Source organism: Lotus japonicus, chromosome 3, assembly GCF_012489685.1.
Source record: "Lotus japonicus ecotype B-129 chromosome 3, LjGifu_v1.2".
NCBI classification, from domain to species: Eukaryota; Viridiplantae; Streptophyta; class Magnoliopsida; order Fabales; family Fabaceae; genus Lotus; species Lotus japonicus.
This window is the reverse complement of record NC_080043.1, coordinates 60874106-60892000: the sequence shown is the minus strand read 5'-3', so window position 1 is coordinate 60892000 and position 17895 is coordinate 60874106. Positions and strand designations below refer to the sequence as shown.

Sequence of the window (17895 nt, the reverse complement as noted above, 5' to 3'; positions counted from 1 at the left end):
TTCCTGGTTTGAAGTCTTGGTCATTTTAGTTCCTGGTTTTGCTGTGAATGTTGGTTTGGAGATGGAAGGGGGAAGGGATCTTTGTGAATTTTGGGTTTGATTCTCTTTTGGGAGTGTTTGCTGGGAGAAATTTGGATTTCGTAGTTGATTTGAATGTTGGGATCGGTGGGGTTGAGAAGGGATGAAGAAGAACAGAGTGTGGTGGCGTGAAAGTTGTGGTGGTGCAGTGGTTGAGTGGTGGTAGTGTGGTGGTTGAGTGGGAAGAAGAAGAAGAGAGTGGGGCTGAGAAAGGGAAGAGAACGATGAAGGTGAGATGTTGGGTTGATATTTCTGGATTTCAATTAAAATACTATTTTTTTCTCAATTTTAATTTTTATTTATTTTTTAATTCATTTTTAACGGAATATTCTGTTAGTTTTTAGACGGAAGTTAACGGAAAACCAATTTTGCAACCGGGTGTAAACTTCAGGGTCGTGTTTTGCTAATTTTGAAGTTTGGGGACGATTTTCGCAGGAAGACAATAGTTGGGGGACCAAAAGTGCAATTAAGCCTAAATTAAATTAGCATAATAGATTTTTTTTAAGGACTAGTAGATATTATCTAACTCAATTATGATATCCTTAGGGAGAAATTGAAGTCTTTATTTAAAATTGAAAAGTGATAATTATCTGGTAATAGAAGGCCATTACTTCATTCACACAAATCGGATAGTCCTGAAATTAACGAGTTGAACGAATTTGAGCCGTTTAGACGGCTTAAATTGTAAGATATCTCTACCATATCATTTACGTGAAAAATATGAGCCGACTGATTTGTGATCCTATGCTCTAAATTTCTTGAATATAGAAGATCGGTCACGGCAGGGAATTCAAATCCATGGTTGTATTGGTTAGCATTCAAAACGTAAGTAGTGTACACTAGTATCCATGTGGTGCTATCAGCCATAATCTCATCACTTGGAAAAGGTAAATGATTGCAGCAATGTTGTATTATAGTCTGGCATATGTTTATGAGGCTACACATTATAGATTTTGCAAATAGGTGCTTCGGAGTGTGTGCATGTAGCCAATCCAAGCACACAGGTAATCATTGAAAATTTGCAGCTCCAAGAAGTTGAGGCCAATGTAAGAATGAAATGGCTTTTAGATACACTTTACGAACCTAACCCAAGACATGATACACACCATAAAATGAATTTTCTGGTAAATATGTTGCTTGAAGTTTGTGACAACAACACCACTTCAAGCCAAATCACATCTAAATGTTGGTGAATTATGTTTGAAACCTTTAAAAGGCAAATATTGGTTATCGCAACCAGGATGTCGGAATTATGCTATGTACGTCACTAATTACCTGCCATCTGAATCTGATTTTTCCTCCTCAATCTCTCTTATACTTCGGACTATATCAGCAACTTTTTGAGAGATGTACTCTGTGTGCTTCTCTAAATCGTTCAGAACCATATTTAACTGTTCTTCATATACAGCACAACGGCGTTTCCACTTCTGTCTTTCGTTGTGTAGCTCGAGCGATAGCTCTCGGATTCTCTTATCTTTCTCATCCTGTGACACATATACCAATAAAAGTGAGGTACAAAAACTGAAACAAGCAGAAAGTGAGATTTAACCATAACAACAAATGATACTACGTGGTGTTGTCTAACGTGCATTGAACATTTGGTCTTGCACCGGTGCCATACATGTAATGGCCAATGGGATCTCAGAACCTGACATGGAGGGGAATGCAAAACCAGGTGTTCTGGTTCAAGCTGTTATTTGTTTTATATAATTCGTTACAAATTTAATTTGTCTTTTACATTAAAGCTCTTTCATGGGTTCTAAGGGTGAACATGGGCCGGGTAAATCTAATGAACCCGTCCAACCCAATCCGATCCAATAGAAAAAATGCGGGTTGGATCGGGCAATCGGGTTAGTCGTATGAATTTTACTACAACCCAACCAAGTTCGGATCGAATTTCGGATTCAGTTCAAATCCATCCAACCCAACCCAGAATCCATACATATAATAATAATTTTTATAATTTTACTCATACTTGGAGTGCTAGTGTCGGAGTGATGACTTTTTGAGACTTAAGTATTTGTAGTTATTTGTCATATTTGAACTTAGAGTATTTGTTCGTAGTTATTTGTTACATGTTTATATATAGTTATTTGACATGTTGAAGAAATTTAAGTTCTAAGTGTCATGGCATGTTATTTAATGTTGTTTTTCACTTTTTTGATACTATTTATATTAGATTGTTTCATGTGATTTGGTAATGAAGTTTTATGTTTTCATGATATTTGGCTATATGTCATTTATGTGGTATTATTTCTATAATTTTTTATGTCTTTTTCATGCTATTTAGTATTATAACATATTTAGTATTTTTTATAACTTTTTCTGAATTTATAATAATTTTTGCAAGATTTTTTAATATTTCAGATATATTATTATTATAATATAGTGACCCAATAAATCCATCCAACCCAATCCAAACTTCGTCGGGTTGGTTCGGATCGGTTCCGAAGAAGAAATTCGTGAAATCCAACCCAACCCAACTCAGACAATTTTGATCGGTTCGGATTTTATTTTGACCAAAATCCATCCAACCCAACCCATGTGCACCCCCATCTCATCCTTTCTCACTCTCAACCTGATGAGGACCAGGCTAGGGATCAAGAAACCTTCAAGGGACTTGGAGGCCCAATGACAAGAGCAAGGACCAAGAAAACCAAAGAAGCTCTCCAGCAATTAATTGCAACAACACTTGAGAGAAGTTTGGACAACAAAAATAAACCAAAGGTTCAAATGCTCATCTAAGCCCAAGAGCAAGAGGCCTTTCACGCCTAGGGCTATTCTTAGGGCTGCCATGTTGCTTTAATTCATGGAATAATTGTGCAAACTAATTCAGAATGCACATGTGTGTGAATTGTATTATTTTAAGTTGTTGTTGTATTATTTTGTGTTAGTTGTTGTTGTATTATTTTGTGTTTATTATGGGCTGCCAAGCAAGAACATGGAAGAATGATTCAGATTCAGCTCATAAAGTGACCAGCTCATAAAGTGGAAGACAAGGGAATTATTATGGGCTGCCAAGCAAGAACATGGAAGAATGATTCAGATTCAGCTCATAAAGTGACCAGCTCATAAGGTCTGTTTCTCCTATTCTTGGGGCTGTTTTGTTGCAAGAGGGACATCCAATTGCTTATTTTAGTGAGAAATTAAAGGGGGCTGCCTTAAATTTCTCTACCTATGATAAGGAATTATATGCTCTAGTTAGGGCTTTACAAACTTGGCAACACTATTTGCTGCCAAAGGAATTTGTCATTCATAGCGATCATGAGTCCTTGAAGTACTTGAAAGGACAAGGAAAACTGAACAAGAGGCATGCTAAATGAGTTGAGTTTCTGGAACAATTCCCGTATGTCATCAAACATAAGAAAGGAAAAGCCAATGTTGTGGCCGATGCTTTGTCAAGAAGGTACGTTCTTCTCTCTACCCTTGAAACTAAAGTTTTTGGTCTTGAGCACAGCCATTACCACATGGGAGGAGATGAAAAGAATCATGAGGAGAATGTTCATTCCATCATACTACATCAGAGAGCTGCACAACAAATTGCAACGCCTCACACAAGGCAGCAAGAGTGTGGACGAATATTTCAAGGAGATGGAGGTGGCAAAGATCCGAGCCAATGTGGAGGAAGATGAAGAAGCAACCATGGCAAGATTCTTACATGGCCTGAATCGTGACATTAGTGATATAGTGGAACTACAACACTATACACAAATGGAAGATCTAGTGCATCAAGCCATAAGGGTAGAACAACAGCTCAAAAGGAAGGGCCAAATCAGAAGAAGCAATACCGCTTCCAACCCTCAAAATTGGAAGAACAATACCAGAGGTGAAAGTAGCTCATCATCAAAAGAAGCTACACCTGAATCCAAAGGTAAAAGTGCGGCTATTAGTCCTTCTCATGTTACTACTAACCAGGCTCTGATACCAAATGATAGCCTCCTTGTTGTGGAATTTGGCTATGCTTGCTTTCCTTGCTCGAAATTATGAGGTTAATGGGTGCTTAGGAATTTCAAAGAAGAATAGAATGAAATATGATAAAGGATAGTTCAGAAATGAGAGAATTGGAGGGAGGGGCGCCACCTTGAGGTCAAGGATAAGCCTATGGAGTGAGGTTCACCACAAGAAAAGGAATTCTTGATAAGAACAATAGTTAGGTTCAATCCAGAACCAAAGAGTATGAAAACTCAATTTTTTTGTATTAAAACTCAACCGAGAATTACAATGCATCAAGGCTCCATTTTATAGGAGAACTATAGCAACTAATAAACACAAATGAAGACTAAAGAGGCTGAACACTTAGCCTTAAAAAAACAAGGAAATTTGACCATGTATCCAGCCCTTATTTTGGGCGTGAAATCAGCCACAAAAACTGGCCAGAATTTGTGCAATGTTTAGCTTCATGAGTTGGCTCTTGTTCCCTTGTCTTCCACTTTATGAGCTGGCCACTTTATGAGTTGTCCTTAGCTTTATGAGTTGGCTCTTGTTCCCTTGTCTTCCACTTTATGAGCTGGTCACTTTATGAGCTGAATCTGATTCATTCTTCCATGTTCTTGCTTGGCAGCCCATAATAATTCCCTTGTCTTCCACTTTATGAGCTGGTCACTTTATGAGCTGAATCTGAATCATTCTTCCATGTTCTTGCTTGGCAGCCCATAATAAACACAAAATATACAACAACAACTAACACAAAATAATACAACAACAACTTAAAATAATACAATTCACACACATGTGCATTCTGAATTAGTTTGCACAATTATTCCATGAATTAAAGCAACATGGCAGCCCTAAGAATAGCCCTAGGCGTGAAAGGCCTCTTGCTCTTGGGCTTGGATGAGCATTTGGACCTTTGATTTATTTTTGTTGTCCAAACTTCTCTCAAGTGTTGTTGCAATTAATTGCTGGAGAGCTTCTTTGGTTTTCTTGGTCCTTGCTCTTGTCATTGGGCCTCAAAGTCCCTTGAAGGTTTCTTGATCCCTAGCCTGGTCCTCATCATTTGATAGCCTCCTTGTTGTGGAATTTGGCTATGCTTGCTTTCCTTGCTCGAAATTATGAGGTTAATGGGTGCTTAGGAATTTCAAAGAAGAATAGAATGAAATATGATAAAGGATAGTTCAGAAATGAGAGAATTGGAGGGAGGGGCGCCACCTTGAGGTCAAGGATAAGCCTATGGAGTGAGGTTCACCACAAGAAAAGGAATTCTTGATAAGAACAATAGTTAGGTTCAATCCAGAACCAAAGAGTATGAAAACTCAATTTTTTTGTATTAAAACTCAACCGAGAATTACAATGCATCAAGGCTCCATTTTATAGGAGAACTATAGCAACTAATAAACACAAATGAAGACTAAAGAGGCTGAACACTTAGCCTTAAAAAAACAAGGAAATTTGACCATGTATCCAGCCCTTATTTTGGGCGTGAAATCAGCCACAAAAACTGGCCAGAATTTGTGCAATGTTTAGCTTCATGAGTTGGCTCTTGTTCCCTTGTCTTCCACTTTATGAGCTGGCCACTTTATGAGTTGTCCTTAGCTTTATGAGTTGGCTCTTGTTCCCTTGTCTTCCACTTTATGAGCTGGTCACTTTATGAGCTGAATCTGATTCATTCTTCCATGTTCTTGCTTGGCAGCCCATAATAATTCCCTTGTCTTCCACTTTATGAGCTGGTCACTTTATGAGCTGAATCTGAATCATTCTTCCATGTTCTTGCTTGGCAGCCCATAATAAACACAAAATAATACAACAACAACTAACACAAATTAGTTGTGGAACTTGGCTATGCTTGCTTTCCTTGTTCGAAAGTATGAGGTTAATGGGTGCTTAGGAATTTCAAAGAAGAATAGAATGAAATATGATAAAGGATAGTTCAGAAATGAGAGAATTGGAGGGAGGGGCGCCACCTTGAGGTCAAGGATAAGCCTATGGAGTGAGGTTCACCACAAGAAAAGGAATTCTTGATAAGAACAATAGTTAGGTTCAATCCAGAACCAAAGAGTATGAAAACTCAAATTTTTTGTATTAAAACTCAACCGAGAATTACAATGCATCAAGGCTCCATTTTATAGGAGAACTATAGCAACTAATAAACACAAATGAAGACTAAAGAGGCTGAACACTTAGCCTTAAAAAAACAAGGAAATTTGACCATGTATCCAGCCCTTATTTTGGGCGTGAAATCAGCCACAAAAACTGGCCAGAATTTGTGCAATGTTTAGCTTCATGAGTTGGCTCTTGTTCCCTTGTCTTCCACTTTATGAGCTGGCCACTTTATGAGTTGTCCTTAGCTTTATGAGTTGGCTCTTGTTCCCTTGTCTTCCACTTTATGAGCTGGTCACTTTATGAGCTGAATCTGATTCATTCTTCCATGTTCTTGCTTGGCAGCCCATAATAATTCCCTTGTCTTCCACTTTATGAGCTGGTCACTTTATGAGCTGAATCTGAATCATTCTTCCATGTTCTTGCTTGGCAGCCCATAATAAACACAAAATAATACAACAACAACTAACACAAAATAATACAACAACAACTTAAAATAATACAATTCACACACATGTGCATTCTGAATTAGTTTGCACAATTATTCCATGAATTAAAACAACATGGCAGCCCTAAGAATAGCCCTAGGCGTGAAAGGCCTCTTGCTCTTGGGCTTGGATGAGCATTTGGACCTTTGGTTTATTTTTGTGGTCCAAACTTCTCTCAAGTGTTGTTGCAATTAATTGCTGGAGAGCTTCTTTGGTTTTCTTGGTCCTTGCTCTTGTCATTGGGCCTCCAAGTCCCTTGAAGGTTTCTTGATCCCTAGCCTGGTCCTCATCATTCCCTCCCTCTTGAAGAGAATTCGACCTCGAATTGAATTCATCACCTACATCAAAAGGAGACAAGTCAGCGACATTGAAAGTGGCACTTACACCATACTCACCTGGAAGTTCAAGTTTGTAGGCATTGTCATTCACTTTAGCCACCACTTGGAAAGGGCCATCTCCCCTAGGCAAGAGTTTAGATTTCCTTTGTGTTGGAAACCTTTCTTTCCTCAGGTGTACCCAAACCCAATCTCCTGGTTCAAAAATCACTTTCTTTCGCCCCTTGTTAGCATGCTTGGCATAGCTTTCATTCTTTTTTTCAATTTGAAGCTTGATTTTCTCATGTAACCTTTTGACAAATTCAGCCTTAGCCTTGCCATCCTTATGCTTTAACAAATAAGTGTTGGGCATTGGTAAAAGGTCAAGAGGAGTTAAAGGGTTATACCCATACACAATTTCAAATGGGGAGTGCTTCGTGGTGCTATGCACAACCCTGTTATATGCGAATTCAATATGGGGCAGCCATGTTTCCCACATTTTAAGATTCCTTTCAAGCACAGACCTTAGAAGAGTAGAGAGGGTTTTGTTTACTACCTCAGTTTGCCCATCCGTTTGTGGATGACAGGTTGTAGAGTACAACAACTTTGTTCCCACCTTACCCCATAATGTTCTCCAGAAATGGCTTATGAATTTGGTGTCCCGATCCGACACTATGCTCCTGGGAAGGCCATGTAGTCGAACTACCTCCTTGAAGAACAAATCAGCAATATGACAAGCATCATCCACCTTTTTGCATGGAATGAAATGTGCCATCTTTGAAAACCTGTCCACAACAACAAAAACAGAATCTTTCCCGTTCTTCGTTCTAGGCAAGCCCAAAACAAAGTCCATGGAAATATCAATCCAGGGATACTCAGGTACAGGTAAAGGGGTGTACAATCCATGGGGCATAACTTTGGATTTGGCCTTTTTGCAAACTATACACCTATCACAGTGTTTGTGCACATCAACTTTCATGTGAGGCCAATAGAAATGTTCTTGTAAGAATTCCAGAGTTTTAGGTACTCCAAAATGACCCATTAAGCCCCCCTCATGTGCTTCTTTTACAAGCAATTCCCTAACGGATCCTTTTGGCACACACAATCTTTTTTTCTTTAAACAAGTAGTTATTGTGCCTAAAAAATCCATTGTGGGCAGCATGCACACATTTAGCATATTTCTCAGAAAATTCAGGGTCATGTTCATACAATTCCTTAATGTGCTCAAGACCAAAAACTTTAGTTTCAAGGGTAGAGAGAAGAACGTACCTTCTTGACAAAGCATCGGCCACAACATTGGCTTTTCCTTTCTTATGTTTGATGACATACGGGAATTGTTCCAGAAACTCAACCCATTTAGCATGCCTCTTGTTCAGTTTTCCTTGTCCTTTCAAGTACTTCAAGGACTCATGATCGCTATGAATGACAAATTCCTTTGGCAGCAAATAGTGTTGCCAAGTTTGTAAAGCCCTAACTAGAGCATATAATTCCTTATCATAGGTAGAGAAATTTAGGGCAGCCCCCTTTAATTTCTCACTAAAATAAGCAATTGGATGTCCCTCTTGCAACAAAACAGCCCCAATTCCAACATTGGATGCATCACACTCAATTTCAAAAGATTTTGCAAAATTGGGCAATGCTAGAATCGGTGCTTGGGTGAGTTTTTCCTTTAAAACAGAAAAAGCTTGTTCTTGTTTCTCACCCCATTTAAAACCAACTTCCTTTTTAACAATTTCATTAAGAGGTGCAGCAATGGTGCTAAAATCTTTAACAAACCTTCTATAGAAACTTGCTAAACCATGGAAACTTCTTACCTCTGTCACGCAAGAAGGCGTTGGCCATTCTTGGATTACCTTTACCTTTGCTTCATCCACATGGACTCCTTGGGAGCTGATGACAAATCCTAGAAAGATAACCTGTTCTGTACAAAAAACACATTTGGCAAGATTTGCATACAACTTTTCTTTTCTAAGAACATTTAGGACAGCCCTTAAGTGGATACAATGGTCTTCTTGAGTCTTGCTGTATACCAAGATATCATCAAAGTACACAACAACAAAGTTACCCAAGAATTCTCTCAAGACATGGTTCATTAATCTCATGAAAGTGCTTGGAGCATTAGTCAAGCCAAAAGGCATAACTAACCACTCATATAAACCATATTTAGTCTTGAAAGCTGTTTTCCATTCATCCCCTTCCCTTATCCTAATTTGATGGTAGCCACTTTTTAGATCAATTTTAGAGAACACGCATGCACCATATAATTCATCAAGCAAGTCATCTAACCTCGGAATCGGATGTCTATACTTAACGGTTATATTATTTACGGCTCTACAATCAGTGCACATTCTCCAACTACCATCCTTTTTAGGGACTAGGATCACAGGTACAGCACAGGGACTCAAACTTTCCCTTACCCATCCTTGACTTACCAACTCACCGGAAGTTGAGTTTTAATACAAAAATTGAGTTTTCATACTCTTTGGTTCTGGATTGAACCTAACTATTGTTCTTATCAAGAATTCCTGTTCTTGTGGTGAACCTCACTCCATAGGCTTATCCTTGACCTCAAGGTGGCGCCCCTCCCTCCAATTCTCTCATTTCTGAACTATCAGTATGTGCCCTTATATTTGATGGAGGTAGTTGCACCAATACTGCCAGCACAAGGTTAGTTTCTAAACTTCAACTAGAAACTAAACCGCATCCCAAACCATATAAGCTTAAATGGCTCATTGATGAGGCTGAAATGGTTGTGACTGAACAAGTGGAAGTCCCTTTCTGATGAGGACCAGACTAGGGATCAAGAAACCTTCAAGGGACTTGGAGGCCCAATGACAAGAGCAAGGACCAAGAAAACCAAAGAAGCTCTCCAGCAATTAATTGCAACAACACTTGAGAGAAGTTTGGACAACAAAAATAAACCAAAGGTCCAAATGCTCATCCAAGCCCAAGAGCAAGAGGCCTTTCACGCCTAGGGCTATTCTTAGGGCTGCCATGTTGTTTTAATTCATGGAATAATTGTGCAAACTAATTCAGAATGCACATGTGTGTGAATTGTATTATTTTAAGTTGTTGTTGTATTATTTTGTGTTAGTTGTTGTTGTATTATTTTGTGTTTATTATGGGCTGCCAAGCAAGAACATGGAAGAATGATTCAGATTCAGCTCATAAAGTGACCAGCTCATAAAGTGGAAGACAAGGGAATTATTATGGGCTGCCAAGCAAGAACATGGAAGAATGATTCAGATTCAGCTCATAAAGTGACCAGCTCATAAAGTGGCCAGCTCATAAAGTGGAAGACAAGGGAACAAGAGCCAACTCATGAAGCTAAACATTGCACAAATTCTGGCCAGTTTTTATGGCTGATTTCACGCCCAAAATAAGGGCTGGATACATGGTCAAATTTCCTTGTATTTTTAAGGCTAAGTGTTCAGCCTCTTTAGTCTTCATTTGTGTTTATTAATTGCTATAGTTCTCCTATAAAATGGAGCCTTGATGCATTGTAATTTTCAGTTGAGTTTTAATACAAAAATTGAGTTTTCATACTCTTTGGTTCTGGATTGAACCTAACTATTGTTCTTATCAAGAATTCCTGTTCTTGTGGTGAACCTCACTCCATAGGCTTATCCTTGACCTCAAGGTGGCGCCCCTACCTCCAATTCTCTCATTTCTGAACTATCCTTTATCATATTTCATTCTATTCTTCTTTGAAATTCCTAAGCACCCATTAACCTCATAATTTCGAGCAAGGAAAGCAAGCATAGCCATTAACCTCATTCTATTCCCTTGTCTTCCACTTTATGAGCTGGTCACTTTATGAGCTGAATCTGATTCATTCTTCCATGTTCTTGCTTGGCAGCCCATAATAATTCCCTTGTCTTCCACTTTATGAGCTGGTCACTTTATGAGCTGAATCTGAATCATTCTTCCATGTTCTTGTTGTGGAATTTGGCTATGCTTGCTTTCCTTGCTCGAAATTATGAGGTTAATGGGTGCTTAGGAATTTCAAAGAAGAATAGAATGAAATATGATAAAGGATAGTTCAGAAATGAGAGAATTGGAGGGAGGGGCGCCACCTTGAGGTCAAGGATAAGCCTATGGAGTGAGGTTCACCACAAGAAAAGGAATTCTTGATAAGAACAATAGTTAGGTTCAATCCAGAACCAAAGAGTATGAAAACTCAATTTTTTTGTATTAAAACTCAACCGAGAATTACAATGCATCAAGGCTCCATTTTATAGGAGAACTATAGCAACTAATAAACACAAATGAAGACTAAAGAGGCTGAACACTTAGCCTTAAAAAAACAAGGAAATTTGACCATGTATCCAGCCCTTATTTTGGGCGTGAAATCAGCCACAAAAACTGGCCAGAATTTGTGCAATGTTTAGCTTCATGAGTTGGCTCTTGTTCCCTTGTCTTCCACTTTATGAGCTGGCCACTTTATGAGTTGTCCTTAGCTTTATGAGTTGGCTCTTGTTCCCTTGTCTTCCACTTTATGAGCTGGTCACTTTATGAGCTGAATCTGATTCATTCTTCCATGTTCTTGCTTGGCAGCCCATAATAATTCCCTTGTCTTCCACTTTATGAGCTGGTCACTTTATGAGCTGAATCTGAATCATTCTTCCATGTTCTTGCTTGGCAGCCCATAATAAACACAAAATAATACAACAACAACTAACACAAAATAATACAACAACAACTTAAAATAATACAATTCACACACATGTGCATTCTGAATTAGTTTGCACAATTATTCCATGAATTAAAGCAACATGGCAGCCCTAAGAATAGCCCTAGGCGCGAAAGGCCTCTTGCTCTTGGGCTTGGATGAGCATTTGGACCTTTGGTTTATTTTTGTTGTCCAAACTTCTCTCAAGTGTTGTTGCAATTAATTGCTGGAGAGCTTCTTTGGTTTTCTTGGTCCTTGCTCTTGTCATTGGGCCTCCAAGTCCCTTGAAGGTTTCTTGATCCCTAGCCTGGTCCTCATCACAACCTTCACCGATAAACCTCACCACCAAGGCCATCTCCGGCCACTCACTGCGGGGGCGACGGTCACGGAGTTTCAGCGCGGTCGTCCGGCAAACCATCTCTGTGCCTTTCCTACATGCCTCCTCCCCGCCACATCCTTTGCGATCGACACCACCGTCGAAACCCTATAGCCAACGTCTTCAGCAGGTACGACGGGATCGAGGACTGCAAAGCCTTCAGCAACGTCTCGAGGAAATCCAAGGGCTACCTATGCCTACATCTTGTTCAAGCACGGGGACGATAATGAAGGGCTTCTGTAGTTTAGGGTGGGGGTGTTTTTGTTCGGTTGTTCTGAGTTGTTCAATTTGTCTGGGTTATGGGTCAAAAATCGAGGGAACATGGGTTCCGGGTTCAATTTTTCTGGGCTCCGGGTCAGATCTGGGATGTTGCTAACAGGGGGGTACATGTGTTCTGAGTAGTTCAAACAGCGGTATGACCTGACAACAATGGAGTCGGAGAGGAGGGTGAAGAAGGGGTCAGAGTGACTCGCGATATAGCTGTTCAAAATAGGAGTTGCTCAAGTTGCCTCTAGTTGCATCCTTTTTGCATTCGTGGAGCACTGCTACTGTGCTAGTGGTTTTGGGATGTCGGAGGAATGGGTGGTTCGTTGAGAAGGAAAATCATTTAGAAGGCGCGGCAATAGAGAGGGAGGTTTCTGGACAGTTTTGGCCAATCAATGGGGTTGGAGGTTACTATGGTGGGAGTAGAAGGGGTGGCAGGAGGGTTGGCTTCTTTTGGATTGATCCAGAATTTGAGGCAGCGGATTTCATCAAAGGAAGCAGGATCATCTGAGGTTTACATTCTGAAAGGCAAGAAAATTAGGGTCTGGTGCTAACTGTGATTTGGCTTGTGACATTCAGGTGTCACAAATTCATGACATTCAAGGGGTGGATCAAAGGTGCAGGTGGCAAGAGTTTGTTGGCTTTGCAGTGTCTTGAGTGCTATCTTTTTAGGGGCTTTATTGGGGTGTCTTGTAGTTGTAGCATTAGCAAGTAATGTTGTCAGACTCGCGAGTCTGCATAGGGAAAACGGGTGGACTCGCAGCCAGACTCGTTTTCTGGCAAGACTCGGTCTGACTCGCAAGTCATGACCGAGTCACCGAGTCAAGGTTTTTTTTTTTAATTAAAAATCCCAAATTTATAAAAAATCCCCAAAACTAAACCTAATTTCAGAATTCTTTCTCGCGTTCCTCTCCTCTCTTGCGTCTCCATTCCTCTCTCGCGTGTTCTTCTTCTCGCCGCCGCCGCCGTCCAAGGGTGCGCGCCGCCGCCGCCGTCTCGCGTCTCCTTCTTTCTCCATCCCTGTTCGTGTTCTTCTTTTGGGTAAGCAAGCTTCTCTGTTCGTGTTCTTTCCCTGTCCCTGTTTGTTTTATTTATTTTTTCGTCTCCTTCTTCCTTCCCGGTTCGTTTTCATCTCCTTCTTTGTTTGTTAATTTGCTTCTGTACCTTCTATTTCTGTAGTGAGTTCTTTTGTTTTTTTTTCATTTCCCTGTTCTTTCATTTCTGAGACAGTGAGTGAGTCATTTGCTTCTGCTTTCTTGCCTGCTATTTTTGTTTCTGGGACAGTGAGTGAGTGCAATGTCAGGGGCTGGAAATTCACTTATAATTAGATTATATGTTTGTATTTATTCTTCATGTGACAGGGTTATACTTAGTAAATTTTCAATTCTGGTAGACTCGAGTCTCGTCGAGTCTACGAGTCGAGTCTACCAACCCAAAACAAGTCTGCTTAGACTCACACTCACGAGTCTGACAACCTTGTTAGCAAGGTGTGGGTAAGTTTTACCTTCTTGTTCTTATAATTTTTCGATAATTGGCCTATGAATCAGGGACTAGTGCATCAAATGCCTTCCTTTAATTTTCTTTCTAAAATACTATGTGAAGTGTTCATGAGTTATAATCGGAGTTTCTTCAAACCCATTTCCAGTTCCTTGTCTTGTTTTTCTTCTCTCTTGTGAGCATAGTAGTCAATAGCGGCAAATAGCGGCGCTATAGCGGCGTAGCGGAGCGGCTCCCTGCCGCTATTGAGATGAAATAGCGGCCAACTTCACAATAGCGGTCGTAGCGGTGCGAATAGCGGCCAAAATAGCGGCAGATCGCGGCCAATAGCGGGAAATAGCGGCGCTATATGAACGAAGGAGAAAATGACTCAAGCCCCTTCGTTTTAAATTGTTGGGGAACCTTTTTATGGGCATGTTAGGACTTCTCAGGGCCATTATAGGTCAAAATTGATAGAATTAAGCTTCATTCTTCATTCAGATTTGCAAATTCGACTTCTTTACCTTGCTTTTGAGAAGTTATTAGTTGTGTGTTATTGTTCAAGACTCATGATTTTTATTTCTATTATGAATGTTATGAATTTTAGGCAATATTTGACATTGTTTGCTATTTATATGTATATAGTATTAAACTATTAATGATATAAAATTACATAAAAAAATTCAGAATAGCGGCCATCCCGCTATGCGCTATCACGCTATCCCACTTTTGGGGCCGGCCGCTACGCGCCGCTATCCGGGATTGACTACTATGCTTGTGAGTTTGTGTGCTATGGCGGTTGCCATGATTTTCTGGGTTTGAAGCATTTTCAGTAAGTTTTCTGGGTTTTACCCATGTTTAGAGTTTTCTGGATTGTTTAAGGTTGGATGAGATTGTGGTTTTTGGTTATGATTGTGGTTCTTGGGCACATGGAAAAAGAACAAATGAATCTCCATCACCATTTACTTCTCGAACATGCAAAGGCTTAAATCACTGTCGTCACCTGGTAATTGGTCGGAGATGGCCGTGGTGGCGCAGACGGCGGAGGCTGATTGGTGGCAGCAACTGTGTAGGAGTTGGGTAAGTAAGAATGAGGTAAGGGAGATGGAGGTGGGGGAAATATGAAGGGTATTTTTGTAATGTGTCTTTTTTTTTTTAACATACATATTATAACAGGTCAAATTTACTCTTGCATGGTGCAAGACCTAGGGTGCACTTGCACCCTAGAAGCCACCTAACTACACATGAATCAAATTATCCAAAATCCACAGTTCCAATTCTATATAACAGTTTATTCGATCATATCTGCAAGCTTTTTAATTTGGGCACGGCATATTTTACATTAGATCAGGCATATGCATGAGTACTATCTAGTCATATTTGCCTCAGCCTGGAGAAACAGAAACATACCTCACTAACCAAGTGCTTCTCAGATCCTCGCCATGGAACTTTACTGGGACTCATCAGTTTATGAGTATGCTCCTTCACAAATTTGGTGACAACCCACGTCCCTCCATCCCGTAAAGCCAACCTTATCATGGCCAAACAGCCTTCTCGGGTGGCTGGAGGAGGAGGGAGCACTCTATCTTTTCTGTGCACATATTTTGTTGCACGAAAGCCTTGTTTTGAGCAAACAAAATCTTGACCAATAACCTGGTTATTTACTCGGGAACGGCGGTTATGGTGTATTCGTACTGTAAATCCCATCCGTCTACCATAGGCAATGTAGAATTCTCTGGCTTCTTCTCTAGAATTGAACTCCATGCCTGCAAATGGTTCTAAAGCTTCTGTGCCTGCTATGGGTTGTTCGACATCCTTTTCATCTTCATCTGCACACGAATCTAATTTTTCTGAAAACTCATCTTCTTTCTCATGTTTCTCACTGATTTCTGCTTGCATAACAAGGTCACTATAATCTGAATCAAATCCCTGGCAGTAATGGTGGTTCATCATCCTACTATGGCAAAATTGTACAAATAATTAGATTATCTGTGACAGTTCATCGGAAAACAAAAGGAAAATTTAACACTTTGATAATCAGTAATTATTAACAATTGAAGAATATGATTACTACAGTTTCATGATTTTCCAATTTAAAGAGATTGTTCTTTCTTTCTTTATATTCCTATTTCTTTTTTAATTTCCTCTTTGGAATATAAATAATTACTATCAGCATTTTTTCACAATATGGACAATAATGAATGGATATCCAATCAACTTTTATCCATATGATGGTATCAGGAGAAAAATTATCATATCCCTAAACTCAAAATAACCTTAAACACTAAACAGTAATAAATAATGCTCAACCAGAAAAAGAAACAGTATAAAGAAAAGTCGTAGAAGTTTTTTTTCTTACTACTTGTCTAGTTCGGGTCGACTATATGGATCAAACAATAACATAATGTCTTATTGTGCATCATGTCTGATGACAAATCATTTATAAATCTAATCATTCTTAATGGTTTAACCAATATGATCAAAACCTGGTAACTGGGTGTATTGAACAAAGGAATTCACAACATTGACCCAATGTAGGTTAGACTGATAAAGAGACACAAGAATGGCTGAGAGTATTCGAGAGGCCTAGAAACTCTCCACAATCTCACTCAATATAAGTGACGCACCCTCTAATCTCCCTTTTCTATTATTTGTAACCTCTGCTCCTTTTCTCTCAAACAAACTCCTTAACTAACTAACTATCACACTAAGAGGTTACCTATCTAATTAACACAGGGATTACCTACTATCACTACAGGTAGTATCTGATATATTCTAATCATTTTGATTCCACCATCTAGTAGAATCAAAATGTATTACTTTCTTACCCAGATGTCTCTTCTGTTCTATTTTCAAATGCAACAAGCATAGACCAGTGACATATGTTTTGTTGTGCTCTAAGTTACCTACTAAATTGTACCATAGCCTTTCTTGACCTCACTCTACTCTATCTCTAACTATTGCACTACCTTCCATTTTATCTACTCTCCATGCTAGGGCTCCTACTTGTCTTCTCTAATTTTATTATATTTTCCCACAGAAGATGCTAAGTTCCATTTTCCACAGTGGATTCATTCCTAATCTTATGCTATTTTATGTTTCTATTCATTCATTGTAATATTCTTATCTCTATTACATTAAACTTATTTTCTAGTTGGCTCTTCACTGCTAGCATTTAATCCCATAAAACATAGCAAGTCTATATGATAGACTTAAGCTCGAGTGACACTTTTGTATTGAAACTTATGATTTACATCTCCCTCTATTCTCAAATAATTTTGTATGATGGATCCAACGGAAAATACTTAAACCGTGTGACTTGTGATGTGAAATGGTCCTCAATTTTCACGTCAGCTAGAGTAAAGGTGTCACCAGCTAGAATTAGCCTAAGATGCTAACACAAAAATACTGGCCCCAATTTAAGAAAAAAAATCAAAATTAGTTTCTTTTATTTTTCAAATTATATATAGACTAGAAACCATCCAATTTGGGGGAACTAAAAAATATGACTACAAGAAGATATTAGAGGGTTTTTACCCGCCACAACAACTGCAATACCTATAGTAGCCCAGATTTGGCTCGTCACTTTAGGAGGTAAAGTAAGTCATCTGAACTATCGATTAAGAAATCAACGTCCGAGATTGTGAAGGCAATGGGTTTACCTATGAGAACTAGCACGAGGCGATCAACTGAACTTCAACATATTTGATATTCCTTTGGACACAGGAACGCAAAAACCTGCAAGAAGAAGAACAGGCAACTTCAGATTTTAACATAATTCATCTTCCTTTCAACTGGGAATGAATGCTCCATGTAAATTTGATGAAGCTTTTACTTTACCTAATCGATGAGGTGTAGAAACTGCAGCAGCAGCAAGCAACCAAGGGAGTAACGAACAGAGGGAAGTAGATCGGGTCGGGTTGGTGAGATTTCGGACTCGGACGGAAGGTGACGCCGAATTCAAGACACCAACCAGAGAGACCATCAGACCAGCAACAGTAGTTCAGTGTAGTGGTATGGTGTTGTATGGTGTCATTTATTGAAATTGAAAATTGAAAAAACAAGGGCACCTCTCCTCCTTCATACATCCACTAGTATTTTTAAGGGTTAAATATGTTTTTCGTCCCTGAACTTTCAGTGAGTACTGGTTTTCGTCTCTCACCGGAGTAAAAGCTGAAAATGGTCCTTGAA

General features: G+C 39.3%; 1 protein-coding gene across 3 annotated transcripts; it reads right to left on the bottom strand.

The window, feature by feature from the left end:
• Positions 1-900: 900 nt before the first annotated feature.
• On the bottom strand, positions 901-17753 carry LOC130745137 (protein FAR1-RELATED SEQUENCE 3-like). 3 transcript variants are annotated; one of them, XM_057597281.1, is made up of 4 exons: positions 17545-17753; positions 17263-17442; positions 15115-15658; positions 901-1562 (listed from the first exon to the last, which is right to left on the bottom strand). In XM_057597281.1, exons 3-4 carry the CDS (start codon positions 15655-15657, stop codon positions 1350-1352), a joined length of 756 nt encoding a protein of 251 aa, XP_057453264.1. In that variant the 5' UTR covers position 15658; positions 17263-17442; positions 17545-17753; the 3' UTR covers positions 901-1349. The 3 variants fall into 3 exon arrangements, with proteins under 3 accessions (XP_057453264.1, XP_057453263.1, XP_057453262.1); XM_057597280.1 differs by having other exon boundaries at positions 902-1562; positions 15115-15661; positions 17367-17442; XM_057597279.1 differs by having other exon boundaries at positions 913-1562; positions 17367-17442; positions 17545-17752.
• Between the last annotated feature and the right edge of the window lie 142 nt (positions 17754-17895).